The 26,772-nt window shown below is 57.6% G+C and overlaps 9 protein-coding genes across 9 annotated transcripts; 4 read left to right on the forward strand and 5 right to left on the reverse strand.

Moving 5' to 3' along the window:
• Nucleotides 1-534: 534 nt before the first annotated feature.
• On the forward strand, nt 535-933 carry BU26DRAFT_266900 (uncharacterized protein). The gene has a single exon (XM_033821325.1). The coding sequence runs from the start codon at nt 606-608 to the stop codon at nt 864-866; it is 261 nt and encodes an 86-aa protein (XP_033685620.1). The 5' UTR covers nt 535-605; the 3' UTR covers nt 867-933.
• Nucleotides 934-2,647: 1,714 nt separating this feature from the next.
• BU26DRAFT_503272 (carnitine acetyl transferas-like protein) lies at nt 2,648-5,341 on the reverse strand (the record flags this gene model as incomplete). The annotated part of the gene is made up of 2 exons (XM_033826688.1): nt 2,648-4,821; nt 4,948-5,341. The coding sequence occupies 2 exons, from the start codon at nt 5,339-5,341 to the stop codon at nt 2,648-2,650; spliced, it is 2,568 nt and encodes an 855-aa protein (XP_033685621.1).
• A 764-nt stretch (nt 5,342-6,105) lies between these two features.
• Nucleotides 6,106-7,389, forward strand: BU26DRAFT_267022 (uncharacterized protein). The gene has a single exon (XM_033821326.1). The coding sequence runs from the start codon at nt 6,242-6,244 to the stop codon at nt 7,061-7,063; it is 822 nt and encodes a 273-aa protein (XP_033685622.1). The 5' UTR covers nt 6,106-6,241; the 3' UTR covers nt 7,064-7,389.
• Nucleotides 7,390-8,174: 785 nt separating this feature from the next.
• BU26DRAFT_517445 (fumarate reductase flavo protein subunit) lies at nt 8,175-10,114 on the reverse strand. The gene has a single exon (XM_033828579.1). It carries the CDS (start codon nt 9,770-9,772, stop codon nt 8,186-8,188), a length of 1,587 nt encoding a protein of 528 aa, XP_033685623.1. The 5' UTR covers nt 9,773-10,114; the 3' UTR covers nt 8,175-8,185.
• A 139-nt stretch (nt 10,115-10,253) lies between these two features.
• Nucleotides 10,254-12,959, reverse strand: BU26DRAFT_549351 (SAE2-domain-containing protein). Its single transcript, XM_033831993.1, has 3 exons — nt 12,796-12,959; nt 12,715-12,747; nt 10,254-12,663 (listed from the first exon to the last, which is right to left on the reverse strand). The coding sequence occupies exons 1-3, from the start codon at nt 12,893-12,895 to the stop codon at nt 10,418-10,420; spliced, it is 2,379 nt and encodes a 792-aa protein (XP_033685624.1). The 5' UTR covers nt 12,896-12,959; the 3' UTR covers nt 10,254-10,417.
• Nucleotides 12,960-13,115: 156 nt separating this feature from the next.
• BU26DRAFT_603188 (uncharacterized protein) lies at nt 13,116-14,995 on the forward strand. The gene is made up of 2 exons (XM_033835404.1): nt 13,116-13,286; nt 13,336-14,995. The coding sequence occupies exons 1-2, from the start codon at nt 13,135-13,137 to the stop codon at nt 14,840-14,842; spliced, it is 1,659 nt and encodes a 552-aa protein (XP_033685625.1). The 5' UTR covers nt 13,116-13,134; the 3' UTR covers nt 14,843-14,995.
• A 3,677-nt stretch (nt 14,996-18,672) lies between these two features.
• Nucleotides 18,673-21,337, reverse strand: BU26DRAFT_267068 (uncharacterized protein). Its single transcript, XM_033821327.1, has 3 exons — nt 20,952-21,337; nt 20,135-20,345; nt 18,673-18,980 (listed from the first exon to the last, which is right to left on the reverse strand). Exons 1-3 carry the CDS (start codon nt 21,201-21,203, stop codon nt 18,706-18,708), a joined length of 738 nt encoding a protein of 245 aa, XP_033685626.1. The 5' UTR covers nt 21,204-21,337; the 3' UTR covers nt 18,673-18,705.
• Nucleotides 21,338-22,563: 1,226 nt separating this feature from the next.
• BU26DRAFT_503278 (uncharacterized protein) lies at nt 22,564-23,069 on the reverse strand (the record flags this gene model as incomplete). The annotated part of the gene is made up of 2 exons (XM_033826689.1): nt 22,564-22,910; nt 22,976-23,069. The coding sequence occupies 2 exons, from the start codon at nt 23,067-23,069 to the stop codon at nt 22,564-22,566; spliced, it is 441 nt and encodes a 146-aa protein (XP_033685627.1).
• Nucleotides 23,070-24,810: 1,741 nt separating this feature from the next.
• BU26DRAFT_267170 (uncharacterized protein) lies at nt 24,811-26,412 on the forward strand. The gene is made up of 2 exons (XM_033821328.1): nt 24,811-25,452; nt 25,657-26,412. Exons 1-2 carry the CDS (start codon nt 25,040-25,042, stop codon nt 26,396-26,398), a joined length of 1,155 nt encoding a protein of 384 aa, XP_033685628.1. The 5' UTR covers nt 24,811-25,039; the 3' UTR covers nt 26,399-26,412.
• The last annotated feature ends 360 nt before the right edge of the window (nt 26,413-26,772 follow it).

Consider the following 26,772-nt stretch of genomic DNA (forward strand, 5'->3'; position numbering starts at 1 on the left):
GGTATTTTGGTCCAACGCGTTTTGGATTGGTGCTGGCTTTCGAGTCCGGAATCTGCCTTCCCATTATGCAGGTAGCTCAATCGTTTTAGTCGTTTCAGCGCGCAGATGTGCGGAAGAAAGCAGGAGAGTGACGAAGACAAGAAAGCGACTCTAATATCGAAGCTGGAACTGCTGAGCAAAGCAAACTGGAGTCATAAACCTCCACCCCAATCAATTCTCGCGCAGCATGATCTCCCGGCAGCCTGAGGCATTTCTGTCCCGAGAAGTACTCGTTCCCATGTGTTCGTATGCGGATTTCTTTTGATATGCCCCTCGTAGCGTTCGTGAAGAGAAATAAGCGCGTCGTAGGACGCTTTTGCGCATCCAGAGAAGCGGGAACGAGCGACATACGTCTCCGTAGCGAAGCGTTTGTTCCTATGTCCATAGGGCCGCTCTCTACTCGCATTCTTCGAAGGTCCTTTTCTTTTGGTCCAAAGAGGGAACGGCGCATCGGGCTGTCGCGCTGTTGTTTGGCGCGAGGCGCGGTGCTCCATCGTACGAATACGTGCTGTATTCTTGTTCTCGTATGCTCGCCAGAAATCTTTGGGGCTTGGCCGGTGTCCTAGATGCGCTTCCTCTTCACGCACACATACGGGCGTGGTATCTGGGATTGTGGTCCATTGGATCGTCCTCCGTATCATTCGGAAGCACGCAGCCATAGTCCGCACACTGATCAGCTCTTCGAGCCTCCATTACTTCTATCTTTCTGTGTTTTGAGCCTTTGTCTCATTCAGGCTCTTCTCTCCTCCCTCGCAACCCCGGCGCGGTCGTTGTCGACTCTTCAGGTATGTCTTGTTGCATTGCTATTGCTGGAGCCGCAGTCATAGTACTCGAGCGCTGCAATTTCGACATTCTTTATTTCCCAGCGGGAGATCCTCCAAGCCATGCCCTCCCAGTAGATGCAGCTTTCGAACCCAAGAATGGACGTAGTAGAATAACCGTGGGCGTTGGCAAGCCTACTACGCCCCAGGTTGCGGGGCCGCTTGAAGCCATCCATACGGGCAAACAAAAATTTCGTTCGCGAATGCTTCGGACCCGCCCTTCGCAACTATCCTTCAGGAGACCAAATGCTGCCCAGATAACCAAGAGCGACACATAGCAAAGCGTGTCAGCAGATTCCTAAGTCGAACCGGCGCCCCTCGGAAGTCGACAGCCATACCGGCGAGAAATGTGATATTGAAGCAAACCAGGCTTCGGCATCGCATGGCACTCCAGGCTTTTTGTTTGATCCCCTCATAGCGTGTTCGGTTAACGGTTTCAGCTTCGACCCCAGGACTTCTCTCCGCATGCCCATTGTGCGAAACCTTTTCTGGACTGTAATATCAGTGTGATATCATTGCGAGCACGCTGGACTCGCAGACATGCAAATCTCGTGTCTGGATTTAGAAAAGGCCAGGGCGCATCGGAAGGATGTAGTTCCGTGCGGGCGTCCATCTGAAAAGCATGAGTGGATGAGCGGAGGAACTGCAGAGCAAGGCGCAGAAAACCAACCCATCCGTGGGCAACATTCGCGCTCCCATGTTGAACCCGCTCCGTCCATTCTTGTTGAGGTAATTGGCTTGTTGAGAGAAATATCTGCCGGAAGCCTACATCACCGCCATGTCGATGGGGAGGCGGAACCATGGTCGTGTGAAGGAGCTCGCAGCGTTCCACAAGACACGTCGAGAATAGTTTTCCACACCGAGCATTCATGCGCTGTTAGAAGGATGGCTGGGGGGAGAAACGCCATGTCGCCATCTACTGCGGCTTTTTAGTCGCAGTCCTCGTCTCATGAATTAGATGGGGGTGCTTTTGGATCCAGTTCCCAGAAAACAGGGACATTGTCGCGATAGCAGGCGTTTTCGAGGCATACGTAGTCGGGCGGAGGCGTTTTAGTGTCCAGGTTGGATCTTGAAAGTGTAGTAGTAGTGGACTCGCGATACCGAGCGGAGGGGGGCTTATATAGGCTCGTGGCCGGATTCGGAGGTGCAATCGGGTTATATAATTGGCTCGTTGGTATGCTCCCCCCCCCAGTTGCGCAGCGAAGTAACCGCGGAACACGATAGGAACAGCCACGCACGACATGCGAAGAGAAAAAAGCAACACAGCAGGCAATAATAAGACAGAAATATCCAAAGAAAAACATGGTATATCATTCTGAAGTATACAAAATAGTGTGTACACATATGCCCTCCTCACCAGTTCATCGACCGTCTCTCGCCTCAACTCCCCAACACCCGCTTCATTTCTCATACAATCCAACGTATGCATAGCAGCAACTCCATTTCCATGTGATAACGTCCGCCTCCCGCATGCCCTTTCGACGGCTTTCCTTCGCTCAATAATCCGCCAGTTTCAGCCTTCTTCCGATGTTCCGCCGGACGACTTCGCGCTGGTCGACGGGCTCGTCTTCTTCCTTGGCCTTGAGCGCCGACAGAAGCATGCCCGCATCGAAAAAACCATCTAAAGAAAAGGAAATCAGCAAATGAAATAATGAGAAGAGATGGCGGGGGTGTGATGCAACGCGGGGAAGGGGTAGTGAAGCGAAATCTTGTCTATAGGGGGTATATGGGGAAGTGTATGTGCGCGAAGGTGATATGCAGGAGTAAAGCAAGGGTAGAGAGGATATTCAAGAAGAGCAGAAGGTGTTCGGGTACAGCCTCCTCACCACCGCCTTTGTGCACTTCCGGGTTTTGAACGTCCTAATGGGGCGTCGCGGAGAGCTCACGTGGACGGTGGTGAGGGGCTTGAAGGGCGGAGAGTGTGGCGGCGAATAGGGAGGGGTGAGGGGGGCAGCAGGGCGTAAGGTGATGTTGACTGTGTCGAGGTACAAAGAAGGAGGGGAAGGGGGAGCCATACATCCACCGAGACCATCGTCATCCGACTCAGTAATCTCCTCTACAGCGGGAGCCTGAGTCTTTCCATCCGATAGGATAATGCGGCCGCGGCTCTTGAGCCGGCCGGTCTTGGGCCGATCTTCTGCCTCGCGGGCGCGTGAAGCGGTCTTGTCGGCCGAAGTACCGCGTCGCTTCAATTGTCGCAGGAGTTTCCGGATCTCAAGGAAGTACGATTCAAGCGCGTCAATGAAACGAGAGGTCTGTCTGTGCTTGGAGGATGCGCAAATGGAGATGCTGCCGTCCTTGATGATGTATCCGATACCAAAGCCGTCGCCTGACGTAGGGCCGAAGCCGAACTGTCGAAGCGAAGGGTTGCCGCAATTTGATGTCGACAGAACCGTGGTGTTGATCTTGTCCCAGCCGGCATCCGCGAAGAGGGCGGGCATCGAGTGCTGAACAGGGGCAGGAGGTGAGCTGCTGATTGAACCATTCTCAGAAAGGACAGAGTTGCGCTTCGGGGAGTTGACGGCGGAGTTCGCGTCCGGGCTCGACGGTCGCGTGGAATCCCAGCCATCACTGCTTGCCATTTCGGCACCTTCTTCATCGATTGCTCGTTGCCAGATGCAGTACAGCGCGTATAGATGTCGATCGGGACCTTGTGCTTTGGCGCAATCCTTGGTGATGTCTACATGCTTCACGCAAGCTTTGCGAAGAGAGTCAATCTTGGCACCTGGAGGGTTTTCTCCCCAGAAAGTCCTCACAAAGTCGACGGATTCTTCGGAGACAGATCGAATCGCTTCTGTTCTTCCATGGTAGTAGATCTTGGTCATGGCGGGCTCGTACACACACTCAGTCCTGCCGTAGAGCCCGTAGTATGCAGCTTGGAATGCCATCTGCACGAAGGCATCCGGGGAGAAGCCCATCGAGGTCATGAAGTTCTTGCCATAATGCGGGAACTCTAGGGTTGCGAACTCGTTCTGCTGGATCAAGTCTGCAAGACGGGTCTCGGCAAATCGGAGGGCGGTGCTGAGCTCTGGCACCATGTCCCACTCAAGTTTGTGCGGGGTAGTCTGAACATCGCCAAAGCTGTCGGGGTCTCGCTTCGCTGGATCAGGGCTGGAGGATGCCCATAGACTAGGTGCGTTGCCGTTGATGGTTCTCGCGAACCGCAGTATGGTGTCCGTGTAAAGATCCGAAGCGAATCGCAGCACCGTGTGACCGTCCACACCGGTGTGCTCAAAGTTGATGCCCGCACTTCCGTTCTTGCACACAATGATCTGCAGCTTATCGTACCATCGATTCGTGCAGGTACCGACCTGGACTCCCTGTTCGACCTTGCTTGACCCGCACAACATGTTCATGCAGAGCTCTGCGCCTGTCTGCGGTTCGGTGTAGTCCAGGCATAGGACGAAGAGAGCCGAGTCCACGATGTTCAAGCAGTCAGAGTTGTTCGAGCCTTCTTCCCGATGGAGGATATCGCGCAGACCTGACCATACCTTGCGGTTCTCGGTGCTGAGGACACCAAGCGCTCCTTTGGCAGCATCCCGGATGGGTATCTGCGCCGCATCCTCGATGATGACCTGTAGATTCAGAGAGATGTCCTTCTCGGTCATGATAAGATCGGAGTTGTCGTCGAGGACATCGAACCAATAGAACTGGCCATGGCAAAGGACGACAATATGCTTCGAGGTTGGGTCTTGGCCGATCTGGCAGCCATTCTCGGTGGGTATTCGCGCGGTTCCGAAGAGTCTGGAGTACTGGTACATACAGAGGGGTTGGCCGCGGATAGTGTCAGGTGGCAACTCCTCTCGGCGCACCGCTCGCACGAAGGAAAGTGCCGAGACTACTAGCGAGGCTGCGCGAGTGACTTGGTTATTGCGGGCTGGGGTGGGGTCGTCCTCCAGTAGGAAAAAGGGATTTAGATTAAGCACCACCGGATTGTCAAAATTCAAATAAGAATCATACCCTAGCAGCAGGTCAGCGCGTGCTTCATATCTTTGAGTTTGTCGTTTAGTGGCCCGATTTAGAACAAATTGAGATCGAGCGGCCGGGGGTCCGAACGACGTAGGAATGACAGGGTAAGGGTACTTACAGAACTGCTCGATGTAGTTGGCCTTGCCAGCGGCATACTTCTTGAGCTTGTCTTGCAGCACTGGCCCGTCTGACTTGAGGAACTCCTGAACAGCAATGACAGTGTCGTTGTGCTCTTTGGGACTCTGAAGCGGCTTGAGAGCTGCAAGATACTTGTTGCATGAGCTGTCGAGGTCGGGGATCGGAAGCTTTGGGAGCTTGTCTTGGCTGGCGAAGGTGATGCCGGGCTTCGAGTTCGGATTCGTAGAGTGGCCGAGAGGATCTCTTGCTTCTGATGGGAATGAGCCCTGGCTATCCTTTGCGGACACCTCGGAGCGGACTGAGCCGTTCATCTCTGGGGCGGACATGAGGGTGCCGTTCAGTGACGAAGGCTTAGTGAAGGTTCGGACTGCCATGAGGAGTGGATTAGCTAAGCGTAGAGAGGCGAGATGTAAGTGCTAATAGAGAGTAACCGCAAGGCGCTGCGGTAGAAGTAGTGGCAATCCTGGAGACAGTAGGCCGGCATTGAGAGCGCTACGCAGCGTGGGCGAGCGGTCCGCCAGAACAGAGAGAAGACAGGGCACGGGGGAGGTCTTATATGGAACAGGACGAATGGGGAAAGTGGGAAGAGGCGGATACCCCCCCGCCAGCGGTCGAGGCTTGGAGGCATGTGAAACGGGCGATAGGCTTTGTAATTACGGGGCCCTTAATCCAAGTAGCAGAGGCAGCGGACCGCCAGCTCGGAAGATGACCCGCAGATGGCGCGATTGGAAGGTGTGGTATGGGCCGATGAGGAGAACCAACGGCACGGCCGCGCAGGAGAGAGTGCACTTACCGCGTAGTGCTGAGCTCACGGCGAGCTACAGGCGTACGGTACCCGCAAACACGACGTGCTATCGGACCTGGGACAGTCAATCTGCTTCTCCACGTTGTCGCTTACCGCACTATCAGCACTCTGAGACTGGGGAGGCCGTCCAAGACGAGCGTGACGAGGATAAAGAGCCGGAAAAGGACTGCCGCCGCAGCTTCTCGCGCAAGTATTAGACAATTTCGGCCAAGAGGATACCGGCGTGAGGGTAGGATGCCCCGAGGTGCACCAGGAACCCTGTTGGGCTGGCAGCTGTCAGTTGCTGCGGACGAGTGGAAGTGTCAGTGGTAGGGCGAGCTTTAAAAGACGCGCCGTCCGACGGCTGGCCAGGCGGCGCCGGCTAATCGGAGCAAGGTCGAGTCTGGGGAAGAGGGCAGGGCAGCTCGCCTGGACGGCAGAGTAGTCCAGCAGTGTGACGCCGGAATTGCCAGCACGCAGGCAGAGGGTGATGCTGCGACGTTCATGCGGTCATTGCGTGCGGTGCGCGCGGAGGGGCACGAGCAGACATCACAAGGCTGGGGGCGAGCTGCAGGCGTGGCTGAGGCTGCCAATGCGGGCGACCCGGGGCGATTGGGTGTCGAACGCGCGGGGAAGCGCTCGGCGCGCGTGGCGTGTGCGGCCGGGGGTGACGTCCACGCGGAGCAAAGGAACGTCGATGGTTGGAGTCGTGGGGGAGCGTCACGTGACCGTCCGCGCGCTTCCAGCACCTCACGCGTCGAACTTCGTCGCCGGGCGATGCCGTACTGTCGCGCCACGACCTCGCCATCCCACGCGCTCCAACTCTTCAGCCGACGAGGCCGTCTGCTGTTCCCGGCACCGGGACGCCGTTGCGCATGCCACTCCGCAGAGCCGCGCAAATAATGACGCCGGCCGCGAACCGATGACGGATCTGCTGCAGGTGCTGCCCGACTTTGATGCGCGGCCGTATACTCACCTGCTGCCCTCGCTCGACAAGGCCCTGATCACCACCAACGACCTGCTCACCCTCGAGCCCGCCGATGCAGCGCGCCGCGCCCAGCTGCCGCCCGGCGACCTGAGGAGGCTCGTGGACGCCGTCGTGCGTGCCCTGCACGCCGACCTTGGGTTCGGAGGAGAGGAAGCCTGCGGCAATTCTTTTCTGTCTGCGTCTGGCAGTGCGCGCGCCGAAAAGGGCGAAGGGGGCGGTATCAGCACCTTGGATGAAAAGCTTGACGCGGGCCTCGGCGGCGGCATTCGTCCTGGCTACCTGGTCGAGGTCACTGGCGAGAGGTACGGCACTCACCCAATCTAGCTCTCGACGTAGTACAATGCACCGTCTCGCCGCATAGACCCCCAATCTATCGCTATACCACGCGCATGCGGAGACTTTACCGTTCATGTACAGTGCTGACAGCTCGCAGTGGCGCCGGTAAAACGCAGCTACTCCTCACGCTGCTGCTGGCCGCACAGCTCCCTCCTCCGCACGGCCTCTCCAAGTCAGCCGTCTACATCTCCACCGAAGCACCGCTCGTTACCAATCGCCTCACGCAATTGCTCTCTGCCCATCCCGCCCTCGCCTCGCTACCGCCCAAGGAGAAACCGTCCCTGTCGCGAATACTGAGCATCCAGACCCCCGACCTCGAGTCCCAAGAGCACATCCTGCGATACCAACTCCCGGTGGCTATAAAGAAGCACAATGTGGGTCTCGTCGTTCTCGATTCAGTCGCCGCAAATTACCGTGCAGAGTTCGAGAGGCAGGGCCCGAGAGATGGCGCTGCGTCCATGGCGAAGCGAGGGGCGCAGCTCGTGCAGCTAGGAGCTTTACTACGTGATATGGCGCGCACAGAAGGAATTGCCATAGTCGTCGCAAATCAGGTTGCAGATCGGTTCTCAAAAGGGTATTCGAACCCTACTTCCAATGCGCCCTCACGAACCACGTCTACCAACAGTCAGGGACCCGATCGAGAAAACACCCCACAGGCACAAAGCGACCATCCGCCATTACATGCTCCTCCACAGATGGAAGAAGGTCTAGTACTGTCTCCGGATCCCCTGGCCCTCGATCATCAGCAATGCTGGTTTACTGGCTGGGGAGACGTCCAGTCTGATCCCCCACATACCCTAAAGACCCCGTCACTGGGTCTCGTATGGACTAATCAAATAGCATGTCGGATCGCCCTGCATAAGAAGCCTGTATACGCCAGTCGACCGCTAGTGGTAAGCGTCAATGGGGAGGAGCAGTGGAACGATGAGGAGAACCGCATCTCCAAGTGGCGCAGGTGGTTCAAGGTCGTCTTCGCGCCATGGGCTCCGCCATCAGAGGGTCGCGGCATTGAATATGAAGTGCTGAAGAGCGGACTACGGCATGTATCCAAAGACACATAGATGCATAGACAAGCCATGTCGAAATCTATATTCTGAATTGCCAGCCTGGTCATATCTTCGCCCTCACCACCGTACCTTCGCCCTCGCTCTGCTTCGCGACCAACCTCGCAGCCGCCCGTCCCGCCCTTCTCCCAAATACCGCCCCGCTAGTCAACCCGCTTCCCCCAGGATAGTTCCCGTAAAACAGTCCCCCCATCATCTCGCCCACAGCATACAACCCCTCGATCTCCCTCCCCGTTTGATTGATCACAGCCGCAGTCTCCGGCTTGACCGCCAGCCCGCCAAACGTAAATGTGATCCCGCAGGTGACCTTGACCGCCAAGAAAGGCGGTACGTCGATCGAAAGCGCCCAGTTAGATTTCGGCAGCGAAAGGGCGCTCGAAGAAGACTGAGTTGACAAGCCGTCCTTGACCGCGGGATCGAATTGCACGTCCGGGTTCTCCTTCCGGTGCTGGTAGACCGCCGCATTATACTCCTCGAGCGTTTGCACGAACCTCTGCCTCCCGCTCAATCCCCCCTGCGCACACTTCTCTGCGAGCTCCTCGATGCTGCGCGCCGTGATCCTTTCCACGACTTCCTCCCGATACTCCTCGCCCCGCAGCAGCGCTGCGCCCTTGCTGTCCCACACCTGCCACGCCACGCCGTCTGGCTGCTGCAAGATCGCCCGGCCAAACTTCGCATACGTGTAGTTCCGGAAGTCTACGCCTTCGTCCACGAAGCGCTCGCCGTGGCAGTTCACCATGATGCCCAGCGGATACCCGGACTTGGTGTACTCGTTGCTAACCTCGCGATTCCCTGAGTCCGGCGGCGCGTTCGCGTCCCACGCAACGGAGTGGCAGCCCGACCAGTTACCCGCGGGCCGCGCGTGCAGCTGCGCGATGCACGACGCAAGCAGCTCGCCGGTGTTGTACGGCGTGCCGCGGACGTGCGCGAGATCCCAGCCGGGGCCCAGATACTGAGTTCGCAGCTGCGGGTTTGCCTCGAAGCCGCCGGCCGCCATGATGACCGCCGTGCACGTGATCACTTCTTCCTTCCCGTCACTTTCCACCAGAACACCGCAGACCGCGCCGGTAGAAGGATCGCGCAGTATGCTCTTCGCCGCCGTGTCGAAGCGAACAGCTACGCCGTGGCGCCGCGCAGCCGCCATGTGGTCCGCTATCAGCCCCTTCCCGCCATCCTGCGTCTTGAGATGCAGACCGCCCCAGAACTTCCAGCGCCCGGCCACTTGATACGCCTGCCTATTAAAGCTAAGCTGGAAGCGCACGCCGGCATCCCTCTTCAGCCACTCGACGGCCGCCCTGCTCTCTCGCACCAGCGCTTTCCCGAGCTCCTCATTGCTCCGCCCATTCGTCACTCTCTTCAGATCAGCCGAGAAATCGTCCTCGGTGTACGGATCTAGGTCGATAGCCCTCGCCGTCTCGTCGTCCACGTTGTTGACTAGTGGAAGCAGGTCGGCCAGGCCGCCGTGCGCGGTGCGAAACGCGCCGGCGGTGAAGAACGAGTTCCCGCCCGCCCAGGCCGCGGGGCATTTGTCGATGAGGAGGATGTTGGAGGCGCCGGCTTGCGCGGCGGAGAGCGCGGCGGAGAAGCCTGCGTTGCCGGAGCCGATGACGAGGATGGAGCAGTGGGTGGGCATGGTGACGAGCTGGGCCGGGCTTTTTGGGGAGGTCAGATGGATGGCCGGAGAATGAATGGAAGTAGGAGTTAAATAGAATCCAAGGACTTTCTTTCTGCAAATGTAAGATTATTCGTTACCGCCAATCTAACACGTCTGAGACGTAGGGCAGAATTCAGGGGAGGTTCGTCGCGATTTGCGCTTGCCAGCCTATGCTTTCTCTTCTCTTTCTCCACGAACGTGCTCGCAGCAATTGAAGCACCGCGATCTGCTCCTCATAAAAAAACGAGACTTTTTCAAAAGGAAAGCAGCAGAACATTTAAACGTCGGAATCGGCATCGGCATTGAGAAACGGGAGAAGGGTGTGGGCGATGTTCGGAGACTTTATTCCCGAAGCATTCCATTTCGTGTTCGTCACTGATGTGCTCTCGGCTAATCTTGCCACCTGGAGGACTAAGAAGGCGGGACGTAACTCTCCGATCATGAAGAGGACTTGCGTGAAGCGTGGAAGAATGCATACATGTAAGCTATCCTTCGGCAGCGACGATATGCCGCATGTTGGAGCCAGCCTTGGACGAAGCCACGATCCCCAGGCAGTCATGTTACACTAACAATATAGGATCGCTCATTGCCAGCATACGTCCATCGTGCAGGAACCAGCGCAAATCACTCGTCCCTAAAAATCCACTTCCCGTTCCTGCGCATAGCCTCCAGCCACCTGTCCCGCACCATCTCCCTCTCCATCTTCGCCGCCATCTCCCTATCCTCCTCCTGCTCCTGCGTGTTCGGAAACCCCACCCTCCAGAACCCCGGCGGCGTCTTCCTACCCTCATATGCCTGTCTATGTTTGCCATGGTCCTTGGACATTTTCCTAGTTCGCGCCTGCAGCACCAACTCTTCTCGCTCCTTCTGGGACATCTGCGTGAGTCCGAAGCTATCGTATGCATCGCCGAGATAGTCTTGAAGGAGTTCTTCTTCCTGAGAGCGGGATAAGGGAGCTGCGGCTGCGGCGAGAGACCGGAACGTGGAGCCGCAGCAGGATGGATTGGTGCAGCCGGGGAGACACATGCGGTCGCCGCGTTTGCGGACGGTTTCAGAGAAGGCGTAGGTGTAGCCTTGGTTGTATTTTGGGTTTGGTTTGAAGTCTTTCAACTGCAGCTCTGAGATGGGCTTGGGTCGAAGCGGTACGTTCTTCTTTGGCGGAGGGGCTGGGGCCTTTCGCGGTGGCTCGCTTGAGGGGCCCATCGTCCAGATTGGTCGCGTATCGGAAGGGGCAGCGCGAGGGCTAGGACGTGATTCGGCTGCTTGAGCTTTGCCATAAACACGAAGAGCGGAGGGGGCGTTTGAAGGGCGGTCCGTAGAAGGTGGCGGAGTCGGAACCTGGCCTGCATTGCTCCTCCTAGGTGCTGCTTTGGGCGTTCGATGTGCGCTCTTCGCTAGTATTCTATCATCCTTATTGATCTTCAGTCTTCGATTGTGCTGTGCTCGCGCTATGCTCGGCGGCAGTCGGGTATCGTTCTCGTCCATCAGAGGCGGTGTTTCCCCAGACTCTCCGAGGATCTCATATGCAGCGGCTCGTCTAGCCTCCTTTTTTTGGATACGCTTGTTAGGCGTGTCTTCATTCGCATTGGCAACCACATTCGGGTCCAAGGGCTGCAGAACATCTCGTGGAATCGCGATAGAGTCTCCTGGCTCACTGAGTGTCGTGTCTGCCCTTCGCAAAGTCAGGATCTGTGGATCAGCGACTTGCACATCATCGTCAGCGGGTTCATTCTTGATCTGATGTCCGCTGAAAGGTGCACTATTAGACCTCTGGTTCCGCAGAGTACCGGTTGAATTCGAGTGGATGGAATGAGTCCTCAGCCGTTTGCGGGGAGTGCGAATCACATGAGCCCCAAGCTCATCAAGGTCCATCGTCTCCTTCCGCTGTAGCTGATACATGGCTGTCTCGGGTGGCGGGCTGCTGAACTGCTCTTCCTTGACTCTAATGGGCCTTGCCGGAGTTCCATCTGATGGAACACGGTCCTGGTGAACATTCAAACTCCTCGATGGCTTCCGCTTCCGCTTTAGAGATCGTGCGGAGACTACCTCAGGCATTTCGTCGTCATCCGCATGAGCAGTCCTTCGTATCTCCGCATCATTGTGCTCAGCTGCCTCATCTTCAGTAGTCTGGCTTGAGCCCAGGTTGTCTGAGCTCCGTTGGCCTAAAAAAGTAGAGTTGCCGTGGCCTGTGCCCGATTCCGTACCTGTAGGAGCGTCGACTTGCCGATGTGACGGTGATCGCGAGCCGGCATGCTCCGCTGCTTGATTCGGCTCTTGTTGTCCTGTCACAACCACATTCTCGAGAACACGACCATCCACAGGCTCGACGGGCTCAGCGCGGATATGCGCGAGCGGAAGGTATTGGACAGGCGATGAACGCTCCTGTCCCGCCAACGACCCAGGCGTTACAACGGCGGATGAGCTTGGAGTGGAAGGCAAATTCAGCCTTGCATCGTACGCCTCAATCGCCGCCAACTGCTTCGAGTGCTCATCCTTAGCCTTCCCCTCCGTCTTCGACCTATTCTTGCCCATGTGCCGATCGCAGTACTCCTGCCACGCTCTCACGCTTTCTTTCATCTCCTTATTCTTCTGCATGACCGCAGCGTTCTTCCGCTCAAGGTACTTCATCTTCTGAGTGGCATCCTGGTATCGCTTGTTCAGGTCGTTGTACTTGTCAGCAATGTGGTGGTAGTCACTGGCCAGGATTGTCGCGTCTGTTGTGCTGGCTTCTAGCTGTTCGGCGGAGGTTGCGGGTTCATTGCTCTGCTTTTGGAGCAGCTTTTTCAGACGCGCGTTTTCTTCGACCAGGCGCGCGTTCTTGATCACTTCGTTGTTGACGTGCGCGTACAGAATCTGCTGATGCTCGTTCTCTGCCTTGGTGTGAGCATTGCACGTGTTGCCGCGAGAATATGCGCACATACTTTGCTTCAGCTCTTTTTCGTGTTCCTCATTCCCTACAGCATTGTTAGTCTGTTACGCCTCGTGAATCAGCAGCATCATACTCCTCTTCCACTCCTGCTCGAGATCCGGCGCGATGACTTCATCGTAAACACGAGCCCACAGCGCCTTATTCTTCTCCAGCCAGGCAGAGAAATCCGACATCTTCTATCCTAGATGTCCTCACAGCGGTAGTCATGAGGGTGCGGGGGTTGATGGCGTTATTAGGATTCGTGAGGCGTGGTTCACGTCGGCTGCCTTGGTTGTCCGCGGAAGTGGGACGCGTCGGCGTTAGCGCGTAGTCACGAGGGATCTTAGCCATCGCGCACGGACCGTCTGGCGGCGATATCGCTCACAACTCCGAAACGTATCTTCGCCCCTCAATCACACATCGACAGCACGCCATGAAGCGGGTGCGCGAGGAGAACGACGGCGGCGAGCGGCCCGCGAAGGTGCGCAGAGTACCTGCGAAAGACCGTCTCTCAAAACTGAGTGACGAGCTGCTTGTGCGCATCCTTTCATTCGTTCCAGTGCCTACGCTGCTCCTCTGCCAACAGTACGCATAATCACTCTCGGAAGGATAGTACATACTAACACGCATTCAGGGTATCCAGGAAGTTTAGCCGTCTTGCCATCGACTCTGAGCTATGGAAAGCCGCATACTACAAACGCTTCGTGCTCCCGCGAGCCACGCGAATACCTGGCATCAAAGACACCAGCGCCTCCGACCACCTGCGCTACTCCTCGCAGCTGTCAAAATGGCTGGATGATGGACACCTTTTGAGGAAGGGAATATGCACAAACTGGAAGCAGCAATATCGGTTACGGCATAACTGGTCGCAAGGGCAGTGTGCAGTCAGCGAAATCGTTGTTGCCGAAAGACCGCCAGACCCGCCACTTCTTGTTATGATGTCAAGCAGCACGATATTCACTGCCGACTCTCTATCAGGGCTACGAGCATTTGACTCTAAGAACGAACGCGAGTTGATTGCTTCCACGCCGCTGCTGAGGCCGGAGGCAACCAACCCACAATTGCCGACTTCGATGGCCATAGACACGTCCGAAAGGGACACGGGACATGAAAGAGTAGTGATAGGTTTCGAAGATGGGTCATTTACTATTTACACGCTCAGGAGAGAGGACCAGTCATTCAGAACGCTCTTTGAGCATGCTCCGTCCACAAACGGAGCTCTGTCGGCCGTCGCCTTCTCCTCACCGTATCTGCTTACTATGACCGAGTACCATCTACTTTCAATGTATGTCTTTCTAGAGGACACGCAGCTAGATGATACCCTCGGACCCCCAAATCTGCTGTACTCTCTCCAATCCCATACTGTATGGCCCCCTGTTTCGCTGTCCATCCGTACCACGACAACAAGTATGACGGCATCAATCGCGTATGCGCTACCGACGTATCTCTCCGGATGGACCGTAGGCATCCAGGAAATGCGACTTACGCACGATGGGGAGCTCCTAGAATCTCGATTAGCCACTGCCGCTGATCAGCACTCTCTCACGCTTTCAGGGCAGCGTTCCATGTCGTCTCCAACCACGCGCTCTTCGTCGCCGTTCCCTGGAGGATCGAGAGAGCCCGCTTTAGCAGACAATCCCAGCAACGCCAAACCCACATCAATGTCATATTCGCATCCATACCTACTCGTAGCGCATCCGGACAACACGCTCAGCTTGTACCTGGTCAAGTCCACGGCTTCTTCGCTCTCAATTAGCGCCGGCACCCGTCTATGGGGCCACACCTCTTCCATCTCTGGCGCCCATGTCGGTGTACGAGGGAAAGCCGTTTCTGTCAGTCGACTAGGAGATGAGCTTCGCGTGTGGGATCTGGAGGGTGGTATGGCATCGTCAACCAACCGCAGACGGTCGAAGAACGGCGAGTTGAGTGTGAGGATCCAACCATCGAAGCCGAACAACAACTCGAACGAGGTTCAGGACGATGGACGCGTTCGGAGGTTTGATCTCCGATTCGCTCTGGACCAAGGCTTCGACGACTCTACCGTAAGTCGGGGCTGGGTTGGATTCGATGAGCAGAATGTGATAGTGCTGAGAGAGAAGCGGGAGGGTAGCCAGGCGCTCGTGGTGTATGACTTCGCCTGAGCGTGTTGATGATACTTGAATATATTCGAACAGTTACTGCGGCATTAGCAACAATAGAACAACTTACTATCAAGCTTGCTCACTATAGGATCGGAATGTGAGCGTTCTAGAGAGCCAGTTTAATTGTTATTCGACGTTGAAAGTCGTTGCCGCGAACTCCCTCAAATCGATGGGAGAGCACTCACGGTTTGCGTTCCTCACTGGCAAAGAAGCCCCAGCACACTTCCCCGTGGGAGCCTCCCAGCGCTTGTTATCCTTAATCGAAGCTGGCCATGTTCTATACCGCTATAACCCGAGCGGTGGAGATAGAGCGCCGTGTCGACCAGGCCATGGCCGTGACCTCCCCGAGTGGCTGGCAACGTCAGCTCTGAAGCAAAACCCACGGACACAGGGCACGTACTCAGGTCGGAGGTCGAGACAGCGACTCTGCTACCAGACCCCAGGAGCAAGCTCATTCTCCCTACCTACCCACCGCAGTCCATCACTTCTCTGGCTCACGAAACCACGCCCACCCCATCCCTGTCCGCCCACCGCGCCGCTCCTAACCGATATCCCTGGATTCCGGCGGGCATGACTGACCCCTGTAGTGCCGCTCGCTTGTTCTGTCAGAGTATACTTTTGCATGCACGCCATACAGTGATCCAGGCGCCATATGCGACGGTCGCTCAATGCCGTGGCTGCTCCGGACTTGCCGCCGCTCGGAAGCCACGCTGCACCGACAGCAGCAAGGTCAGCATACGGAGCGTTCAGCAGGGGGGGAGCACGCTCTTGTGCCGTTTGCCTGAAACTATGACTAGCGAGCGGCTCTCTCATGTCGTCCAATCGTCCGCATTTGTCAAGCCCTTGTTTGGGAGGGGATGCTGTGGGAGCCTAGCGAAATGCTCGAAACGACGCTGGCTGAGCTAGCAGCGGATGGACGTCCGTGGGTGCCCGACCTGCGAGCTTTGTGACGGTGGGTGCTTGTAGGTGGTTGGGCGGTCCCTGTGCATGACTATCGGAGAGGATAGAGTTCGTGCTTGTGCTTGCTGCACGCGCGGTCAGGATCGGCGTCTGCGTTTCCAAGGTTCTCGCGGATTCACCCGTACGGCATGCTTGGGCTTGACATGGCGAGGTATGAGAAATGGGGCGAGATAGTGGGATGGAGACGATAGTGGCTGTACGATGTTCGTGAGAGCAGAATCTTGAGCGTGATGCTCTTGCCAGCTTGAGAATGGCTGTCAGAGAAACTGAGACAAAGTACGAGTCACGAGGACGGCACCTTGGCTCCACTCAAGGAAGGGGCGACCTGTTCGGGCACAGCAAGGCAATATGGCAAGAGCAGAACATTAGTACCCGAACAGAGCAGAAGAGGGTTTACGTTTGCTAGTCAAGTCCTTCGGCTACTCAAGTGTTCTCGCAGAAGTTCGACAAGTAGACCTGATGACACAAAAGGGACAGGAATGGGAGCAGAATGTGCGAAAGATTGTGGATTCAAACTCATTTCCTGTTTAAGCAGCTCCTGGCTTGAACTAAGCACACTGCGGTCTCCGCCGCAGCAACTTCAGCTATACCACTATTGCATTCGTATCCGCTGTCATCAAATCGATCCCTACCTAGGTATCTCTCTAATTGCCCGATTGCTGGGCCGTGTTTTGGACGTGATTTGTCGACGAGCAAATTACGAAGTGATCACGAGCTGATGTTCGAAAGGAGGACGAAAGGGGTTCGAGCGCACTCTCCGTACTGGGAAGGCGGCATGTAACAATTCGCTCTGCGCTTCGACTCGTGCTCAGTAGCATACACAAGGTAAGCCCTGCACTCTTCTGGGTGTGGAGTGCCCGCGGGTGGCATCCTCGTGCGGGCGGAGAGAAGGTCTGAAAAGAGACCCCTGGTCCGTCTGACTTAACTTCGCCGCGTGGGAGTAAAAGCCGCCGCAGGGTGTACTAAGAAGCCTGAGTATTTCAAAGATGCAGCGGTGCTGGTGGCTATTGAGGTGAGGAGGGATGACATGATGCTAGAGTCGGGCAGCACTTCGCACTAACGCGGCCCATGGGTTATATCTGTTGCCACAGTGCGCGGGAATAGAAGAAGCCTAAGCTAGCGAGCAATGCCTGGCACAAGGTAACAAGCAAGTACGTGTAGGAAGTCCTCGCAGTTGGAACTGAGTTCCTTATGGTTCACGTCAAGCGTGTGGAGGGAGGTCTCGGGACTCCCGTGCGTGCGATGGGGTCGTTCAGGGTAGCTACCGGACTTCACCAGCGATGCTGAGATCAGCCTTTGTGGTTTTGAGAGGTCTCGGAGTTGAGGAGATGAGCTCGCTGGTCGCGCGGTGTGACTGCATGCCTCTGTCCTCCCAGTGAGCACGAGTGTCAATCTCGGGGTTCACCTTGAAGGAACTCAGGATCTCTTAGGCGTATAGCTAGAGATGAGCAAGTGTCTTGATATCTCTATTGAGCGGGCGGGCATGCCTAAAAACGGATAGATGGATATGGACGGTTTCGGTGCCCTGGCCTACCCACCGTTCAGCCTGGATGGAATGAGGGTCGAGCGGGCGTGAAGCGGGCTGCGTCGCTCACTCTTTCGGTCAGTAGACTGTATCTTCTGTGCCTTACCGTAGGAGCCGGTATATACGGTGCGGTCTCGCTCGCTGGCTCTACCGTTGTCGCTGAGAGAACATACCGGAGCATCAAGCCGTCACGGTAGACCTCACTCGGGCAGCCTGATGGGGAATCCACAATATGCTTCCTAGGCGCTACTACATCATGTATACCCTCACGCATCGTTGCTGCTGCTGCTGTTGTTGTTCGTGTCGATCTCGGTGCCTGCCCAGGCCAAGGGCCAACACGGCCGACGAGGGCACGCTCGAGTACGACGACGAAAGCTCTTCGGATGAGCGGTGGCTACGCGTATACAGTGCCTTTTGAGGATGGCCATCGTGTGTGACGCTCGATGCGGTTTCTACGCGCGGTAAGGGTGGATTTGGTGTGCGTTCACCCGTCTGGTCGTACATGCCGGAGTGGCACGGCGTCTAACAAGAGGGCCGTTCGACGGTACAGGTACGATGGCGATCGAAGACGAGTGCTCGGTCGAATGGACAGAGGGACGATGAGGAATCGCCAGACACCGCCCGAATCATGATGACGGCGCTGGCAACTGAGGAAGGCACGACTCAACGAAGGCAGTCCACGAAAGGCACGGACAGAGGGCGAGCAGAGAGACATGGCTGGATTCAACGTTGGAAGACCACAGAAGACAGGTTTCAGTTTCACTGCAGACTTTTCCCGACACCCATGGCACGAACAGGTGGGGTAGGAAGCGCTGAGGCAGGAGCATCCTCAGGCTCCTTCCTTCACGAACTTGATGATGATGAGATGGCTCTACGAGCATGGCAGGTGCGAGTCTATCGTGCCTGCTTCTGTTGCGGACGCTGGGAAACGCGACGTGACAGCTTCATCTTCTCGCCCGAGGACGGGCTGACCGATGTGGCAGTGGCCAAGAGCTGAGACTCTAGACCCAATGTATTGATGAAGCATCAGGCACCCAGTGAGAAAGGAGAGCATAGCATGGAGGAGTATCAAGGGGCCCTTCACGATAGCAGTTTCCTACTCGAGTGTTTGCACGAGCCTCTATCGGGTACCATCACCCCCACACTCGCAGCTCGCGGCGGCCATATCCCACAGCTGTGCCTCTTCGGCCTTCTCGAGGGTGATAATCCATCAGCCATGCCTTTTTATAGGCCGCCCCGGCGCTTGCAAAGAGACGGATGCGCCAGCACCATGTACTTGTCTGCCTGCGACTCGCCTCTTGGGCATCAATGACGGACCCACTGATCCACGCTGCAGAAAACTCAATGCATCCCGCTCATGCCCATATTTTCGTGTGATTTACAACTCCTCCATATCCTCATCGCCGATGTCCAGCGGCGGGAAGTCGCCCGATTCGCATCGCTCGGGCCGAACGAAGACGCCGCAGTTCTTGCCACACTCGAAGTACTTTTTGCCCTTCACCGACCCGTCGTTCTTGCCGGTAGGCTCGTCCAGCGTGATACCAATCCACGAGCCTATGCCCGGGATCTCCGGGACAGGGCCAATGTAGGATATTGTTCCTCGCCGGGCGTCTGACTCGGGGAGGAGGCGAACGCGGGCCGAAAGCGTAAGACCTGCCGAGTTTAAGTCAGCTCACTGTTTCGCAATGTTATTAGGCTGTAAAGGCTGCAACAAGCAAGCAGCATCCCATCACGAGCTCTCGCGCAACTCGTGGGCAAGAGAGGAAGCAAAATTTGGGTTTCCGTCCGGTATTGGAATGTGACGTAGAGATCTAAGCGCTTTCAATCGGCCGCATGTCCCACCGATCGCACGTGCGGAGAACCGGTCCCAGAGTGAGGCTGACTTGCAGACGGGGAGGCGGCGCACAGAGATTGCAGGAGATGCTCCATCTCTTCGCTTGACGAAGCAGAGATGTGCAGAAGGGGTCCAGGGACTGGCCGTTGGCTGCCACCACGCCGCCGCACGCGGCTCGTTCCTGAAAGCGTTCATGGCTGCAGCGCGAAACGGCTCGGGAACGCGTATCGGCGCCAGCGCGCCCTGTTCGCAACGGTGAATGGCGAAACGCTATCAACAACAGGTCGCCTCAGTCTTCACTATCTTCCTGCGTGAACGGTGAATATTGGAGAGCAGGTAGATATAGTGAGGCTGGTGGCGAGAATACCGGAAATGAGGTCCAACGGGAGTTGCGGCAGGGAAGGAGGCGGTTTCCAACAATATGGATGGCGGATCAGGATCGGCGAAGCCACCCCGGGCACTGAAAAGACGACTTCCAAAAAGGAAGCGGAGGGTGTTGCGGTGCCTGTCAGAGGCGGTTCAGCTTGCGTTGAGCATTGGAATTGGACGCCATCCACACCTCGCCTGTCGCGATTTTGCTCCACTTGGCCAAGGCGTATATGCAGTTCGCTCGATTCGGAAGTGGCTCATTACAAAGGCAGTAAGAAAAGCGTGTTGCGTAGTGTGACCGCTCGCCGAGGCGCTGGAGAAGCGATGGTCTGGTGAGGGCCTCGTCCGTCACAAATTGCAGGATGAGACATGACGAATCCCCTCTGCAGTAGACATGGCGACTTCGAGAAAGTGAGTCGGCGATATGCAGACGTCCGTTTTCGGTAGTACATGAAGCACCACCGTTTGGCGCTTCGTGCCGGCGCGAGCATATCCTGCCATGGAACGCTTCCACGGCTAGTGATTGCTTTTGTTTTTGCTTCTCCTAATCCGCCACAACCATACGATTTTCTTGAACGCATGACCAAACAACTAGTGCACTTACCTCTCTCTTCGATTTCGCGTTCCGAGGCACGAATCTTCTGTTGTTCGAGGCTCGGCGCATCCGGGTCGAACCGGCCCAGCTGCTGAGCCTTCTTCCACGCTAGAACGCTGTCCGTCCGGGTTTCATACTCAGCACTCGGCAATGTGTACTTCGGCACGGATGACAGATCTGAGAAATCCGTGCGCGCAGAAGGTGGGCGCGTGTCGCCAACCTAACAGCACATAGTCAGAACGGAACCATTTTCTGACCGCGCTCGTTTGCCGCTCGGCCTGTTGCAAGGAGCTTGCCCCGCGACCAGACTCTGATGCAGGGGCTGACAGAAGTAGAAGGTTGTCCTGACTGTTGAGCGAAAAAGAAAAGTAGTAAAACGAGAAGAAGAAAAGGATGAAGCCAAAAATGACGACGACCAGAGCAGCATGGAACTGAAGCCTCCAGGATCTGGAACCCCCGGTCTAGCACGATCTGATAAGGTTGGCAGGCACCCCAGCACGTCGGAATATGCCAAGCCCGTGCCAAAGACGAATTGGGCAAGGCTGGTGACAAAGATAGAGAGGGCTGAGGCGTTTTGTGGCGCGCATTGCTGCATGTCTTTGCTGCAGGACGGGGTTCAAAGCCTCAGAGAAGGAGAAAAAGCAAGGCAAGACGGCAGCAGCGCGGTGAAAACGGTGGAGTTAGCGTGCGCGATGGCTGCTGACAGGGAACCCCGACGGGCTTCAAAGCGGCGAGATGTGGCAGCTTGAGAGAGGACGGCGAGATCAGGCCGCTCAGGGACAAGGCTGGACGGTGCTATTCCATAGGAGGGACGCAATGCACTTACGGTGATCTCCGCATACGGCTGCAGAGGGAAGGCGGCCAGCTGTGTCTGCTCTTCATCAGCAGCAGAGATTGCGATGCCATCCTGGGAGCCAACGCGCAACGTTAGCTGCTGGCTGCCGGCCGGCACGCCGGTGATGGGTTCAAGGCGCGTTTTGAGGTGCGCTATGGTCCATGACGGCGATATGCGGCGCTCCGACGATGAGTTGGGCGAGCTGATGAGGAGGGGCACGTCTGCTGCCGCCTGGAGCGACATGGCGGCTGCCTTCTGTCTCGCTGGAGGCTAGTGACAGACGCCCGGCTTAGCAGGCCAAAAGGAACTGGGTAGTGCGGCGATGGTCGAAGGAACAGGTGATGGGGCCGATGCTGGTGGGATTCCGGTGGGCGACGGCGGGATGGGCCACGACGGTCGACGGCAGCAGGGTCGGGCCTCGGTGGGAGTGAGCTGTCGAGCGGTGCTAGCGGAGCATGCAGAGGATGAGGTGTACCTGGCAGCCTGGGACGTGGTCGGAGAGAGTAATCGCCTCACATCACCATTGACGGAGAATATCTGCGCATGCCTTGTGTAACCGACCGGCGGCCGAGAAGGGAAGCCTTAACGAGCCACCGAGCGTTCCCTCCCCCACGCCTCCAGCGCATCGCTCTGACTGCCGCGCACATTCCGGAACATCCCACGCAGCCGTCGAAACAGCGTTCGCGACCCCGCCAGCTTGCCAGTGGCCGTCCGAGCCGTTTCGACGTCCACGCGCCCGCCAATTGCTTTTGCGCTGGCTCCCTGCCGCCAGCTTCACCCCGCCGCCTCACCCAGAGTTCAAACCGCTCCGTCGTCAGCCAAGCCCCGTGATATTGCACACATTGCACCCAGTGACCGCGCGCCCCTTGCCCTCGGCACGCATCAGCCAGGTACCGTCTCTGCGCGCCGTCGCTCGGCGACTGGCACTCAATATGAGTCGCCACCAGGTCATAGTGCGTCTGAGATGCTCGCATCGGCCAGCCACGCGCTCTTGTGCTGCCAGCGCCGCGACGGCCAGCTCTGCCAGCTCTACCTCCAACATTCCGCTGGCAAGGACGGGCCTCACCGCCTATTTAATGCATCCCTCACTAAAAATACAGAGCGCCAGGATGCATTCCTTCGTATCCAGATTGATGAACTGTTCGGCTGCGAGCCTGCGACTCCCATGGGATTGACAGCCAGCTGGCACTCCATAGCTACCCCAGAGTGCATGGCCAACCGGAGCGGCCACAGCCAGCCAGACGTCGTTGGGGCGTAAGGCCTGCGACACGCAACAAAAGGCCCACGAATTGTGGCTCTGAATCAGCAGCCGCAAGGAGCACGAGACGGACTGTCGGGACGTCACAGCCTGTGACCGGGGCTTTGGAAGAATCAGTTCGCAGCCGCACACAGATTGCAACACAGACTGTGTGGAGAGTCCTTCATCAACCGCTCTCCACCTGAGAAGCACACCACCGTCAAGACGCACGCCTTTTATTCACGAACACTGTCCCCGTGCGCCTCTCCACGCCAGACTAATGCAGTTCGGGCGTTTTAGCACCGATAGCCTGCGTCCAAACTCCTCTCGAACATGGCCCGGAACGCGAGCGTTCGGGCGCGTGAATCAGGCAGCGTTCACCGCCTTATGCGCATCATCATCTATCCCTGATGGGCTTTGTTTGTGATGCAACCGGCCAGACGGCATATCCGGCTCGCTGCTCCCCTGCCGCTGCCGTTTCTTGTTGATGGAGGAGAGCGCTCGCCGTTGCGGACACCTGGGCAGGCCGGCTCTGGGGCCGCCTGATATCACAAGACCGGCAGCCGACAACAACGTGGCACCATCTGCCATCAGCACCGCCGCACTGCCCCGGCGTTCCGGCAGAAGGGCTTTCACGTGGAGCGTGGTGGCACAAGGAGGTTGTTCTGTGCGGGTGAGGCCGGAGCTAGGGCCTCGTTCGGATGCAGAGCGACCTGTTTAACAACGCATTCGAAGCTAGACGTCACGGCGGCCTGCTCGGCAGTTCACCGCATTTCACCGCTCTTCTTCCTGCCCGACGGGCGCCTGCTCCGGACGCTGAGAGAGAGGGCGAGCAGTGGGGGGCTGGCCGAGGCATGAACGCTTGACAGCATAGCGTGCAGGGCGGACAAGCTTTTGGCGTGAACACATCACCAACTGCACCGCCATATTGATGTCAGCGTTCGTGGGTGAGGCTTCGTTCGGTAGCGACTCTTTTGGCGTTAGATAGCCGTAGGGCAGGGCGAAGGATGCTGCAGATCTTCGTTCGCCGCGCCTCGCCATGTCATCGCGCTTCTGCACCCGAACCCGGCCAGGCGTCAGCCATCCCTGAGGCTGTCGCCCGCCCCTGATTCGTCGCCTTTCTCGGTACCCTCGTCGTCGTGGTCGTGATGTCGACGTGCTCGACGATCGAGACAGACGTGACAGCAGCCCAAGCAGCCGCCGAACTGCCCTCTCCGCCGCCGCCCCGTTCCGGCACCGCGTCGAAGCCCGACGGAACAGATGGGGGGCAGCAAATCAAGCCGAGACGTGCGAGTAAGTCGATATGAAGCAATTAGGAAACGGACAGAACTGGAGCGCGAGAGTGAGTAATGCTCCAGGGCTGCGAAGTGGGGGACACGTCATCGGCATGACCTGCTACTGGCAGCGCGGCCGACTGCTTTTTTGTTGCAGCTAACGTTAGTAAATTGGGCTGTGGTCTTTCTTTTGAGCAGCGTCGTTAGATCGCCGGGAGGAGCGTACAGGGTGCAGAGAGTACACACCCTTGACCAGCTGTCTGGCCTGGACAGGGTCCGTGGGCATGGCGGCCGCCAGCAGTGGCGCCGCCAGCACAGAATCGAGGCAGCGTAAAGCGACGCCGGCTGCTAGTCAGTGTCCGTCAGACGAAATGGGGTTGTCCTGAACCCAAGCCCCCGGATCCCTACCGCGGACGGGCGACGAGGCGCCAGCAGGCCCTGTCCACGAACACTGCATTACAGTCGCACGCCGCCGCTAATCCTAACTCCCTCTATTTACCTATCCATGCTCGCAAGTACCGCAGTCCTAATTCTCCGCTCGCCTGGCCGCATCACTCCTCGCACCACGACACGACCTGCTTCCTCACTCTGCCTGCGCTGCCTCTAGTGGCTATGCACGCCTGCCGTTAGAGAGCCATTGGTCGAGCATGTTTCATAACCCGGCCCAGCAGCCCTGTTCCCTATCCTAAATAGCTTCCCAAGGGCAACCACTGAGAGCGAGTATTGCCCAAAGTACCTCGCAACTGGTCACTTCGACCTACGTCGGCACAATTTAGACTCTATTCCAACTTCATCGCCTGGCGGCCGTCCCCTCCGTCTCTCGTCCCAGCCTCAGCACTGCACTGCTCCCGTCGCGCCCTCCGCCTGGCTTTGTTTATCGACGCACACAACACTCAGCTCACTCATCTCACCTCGCATCCGCCGTCCGCAGCCGCTGGTCTCTCCGTCGTCGACGCAGCATCTGGCCGTCTCTTCTGCCTGACGCCGCGCCGCGCAGCTGCACGCATTGCGCCGTGCTTCTCGACGGCCGCTGCCCGGCTCCAGGCTCCCCTCCGCCGCGCCGCCCGTAGAGAAACACGCACCTGGACCGGCAAATCTCCAAGGTGCATCTATTGATCCGGTTTCGCCAGCCAGGGTGCAGCGCCGTCATTGGTATCGACTTCTGCGGGCCACCCTTCGGCCAGCCAACAGCTCCATCGACTGCCACGCCCCGCACCTTCCCTCTCAAATCCCCGGGCCCGGCGCAGGTAGGAGACTCCAGCAAACCCTCATCAACTTATGGGCTGGCTTAGGGCCGGTCCACCCCGCCTATCGTGGATATCAACCTGCTCATCGAGCCTCGCGGCTCCGAGTCTCCCGCGAGCAAGAAGAGCTCGACCTCCGTAGCATCGGCTTCCACTGGGGCAACCAGAGCGTATACGACCGCTCCTTCTGCCTACACGCAGTCCCCCGCGTATGCAACTGCCTCGCCCGCCCACGCCTCTGCGTCGCCAGCATTCGCGACCTCCTCGCCCGCCTATGGCGCAACACCTGCGTATTCAGCGCAGGGCCCGCTGCCGCCCGGATCGATGCAAGGCGGACCGGTCCTCCCAGCTATTTCGGAGCTCCATCGCCATCCGGATCCAGCGCAACACGCGCAGTTCCGCCCCCTCTACTCCGGACCGCCTGTTCCTCCTCCTATTCCCCAGGGACCGCCTGGCCCGAATGGATCTCCCCCCTCGCAGATTGCCAATGTCAAAAGAGCCGCTTCGCAGACGCCGATGCCTGACGAGAGCCCTGCCAAGAAGCAGTCAAAATGGACTCCGGAAGAGGACAACCTCACCATTGAACTCCGAGGTCAAGGCATGAAGTGGGACGATATCGCGAAGCGACTACCCGGACGGAGCTCCATTTCGTGTCGTCTGCGCTATCAAAACTACTTGGAGAAGAGGGCTGTGTGGGACGAAGAGAAAAAGAACAAGCTCGCAAGGCTTTACGCTCGGTATGTAAAACGCACACACCCACAGTGGCTACCAGCCATCGCAACAGGACGGGAATTGCCGCACATTTGGTCCTTCTTGCCCCCTCCCTTGATGTGCTCGGTTCGCTCGCCACCAGCGGCCTGAGCTACATTGCCTTTTTCCTGTATGCGACTGTGTGTTCCAAGGCGCCGTATGGCGAAACGAGTGCTAACAAAAGACCGCAGATTCAAGGACCAAATGTGGCAGAAAGTGGCTACGGAGATGGGCATACCATGGCGTTCGGCTGAGTCGATGCACTGGCAACTTGGGGAACAAGAAATGAGCGCTCGCGCAAACGCTCCCGTCTTCCAACTCCATCCCTCCGCGACTGGGCTCAGCTCACCACCGTCAGTGCCTGCGGTGCCTGCGCCAGCACCGCATGGATTTACGCCTACCAATGCGCCTCAACTGGTTCCGCATCCACCGCCTCCTCCGCCCGCTCTTCCACAGCAGCACCAACCAGGACCGCCTCCCCCTCCAGGCCCAATTCATTCGTATCACCAGCGCTCGGAGAGTGCCACGAGCCAGGGCCGCCGGAGGAATAGCTCGTTCAGTCGGCGCCGAATAGCAAGCTCAAGATCCAGTGTACCACCGCAGCTCGGCCCAACGCTTCCGCAGATACAGCCCCAATCCGAGGCGGATCTTATCAGCGGAGCAAGGACGGCGCCCGCCCCCGAAACCCATTCTGGTGTCAAGAGGTTGGGCGAGGGGGACGCAGGAGGATTGGGCGAGCCGTTCATGAAGAGGAGACGGGAGGAAGAAGGTGGCGGAGCTTTGCGGCCTGGAGTGGAGACGAGAAGCGAGGGAGGAAGGAGCCCCGATCGGGCGTCGCAGCGCAGTGGAACTGGAAGTGTCAAGAGTGCAAAGAGAGGAGATCCAGACGAGCCAGAGCAACCCGCCAACGAGCCTCCTCCCTCTGCCACCTGAGCGAGCGATCGCGCGGACGTAGAACGCTCTAGCCGACTCCACCCGGCGTCACCATGCTGTGGCCCCATAGCATGGCTATTATGATTGTACTTTTGGAGTGACCAAGGATCACAAGGTGGAGGCGGGGCACGGTACGGAAGAGGTGGACATCTACATTTCGGGCAGGAACCGGATAAGAGCATGGACGTAATTTGGTAGTTTCGATGCGCCATATAGGAGGTATGCTACGACATCTTGGGAACGGACGGCATTTGGATCGCATAACGGACGGGTCACGGTCATCATCATCTCGCTTCATCGTCAACTCATCATATCGAGCGGCCTTATGATTGTGGCATTTAGCGCTGGGCGGGTGTTGTCGGTTGATCTTTTCC

Source organism: Trematosphaeria pertusa (genome assembly GCF_010094035.1).
Source record: "Trematosphaeria pertusa strain CBS 122368 unplaced genomic scaffold BU26scaffold_5, whole genome shotgun sequence".
NCBI classification, from domain to species: domain Eukaryota; kingdom Fungi; phylum Ascomycota; class Dothideomycetes; order Pleosporales; family Trematosphaeriaceae; genus Trematosphaeria; species Trematosphaeria pertusa.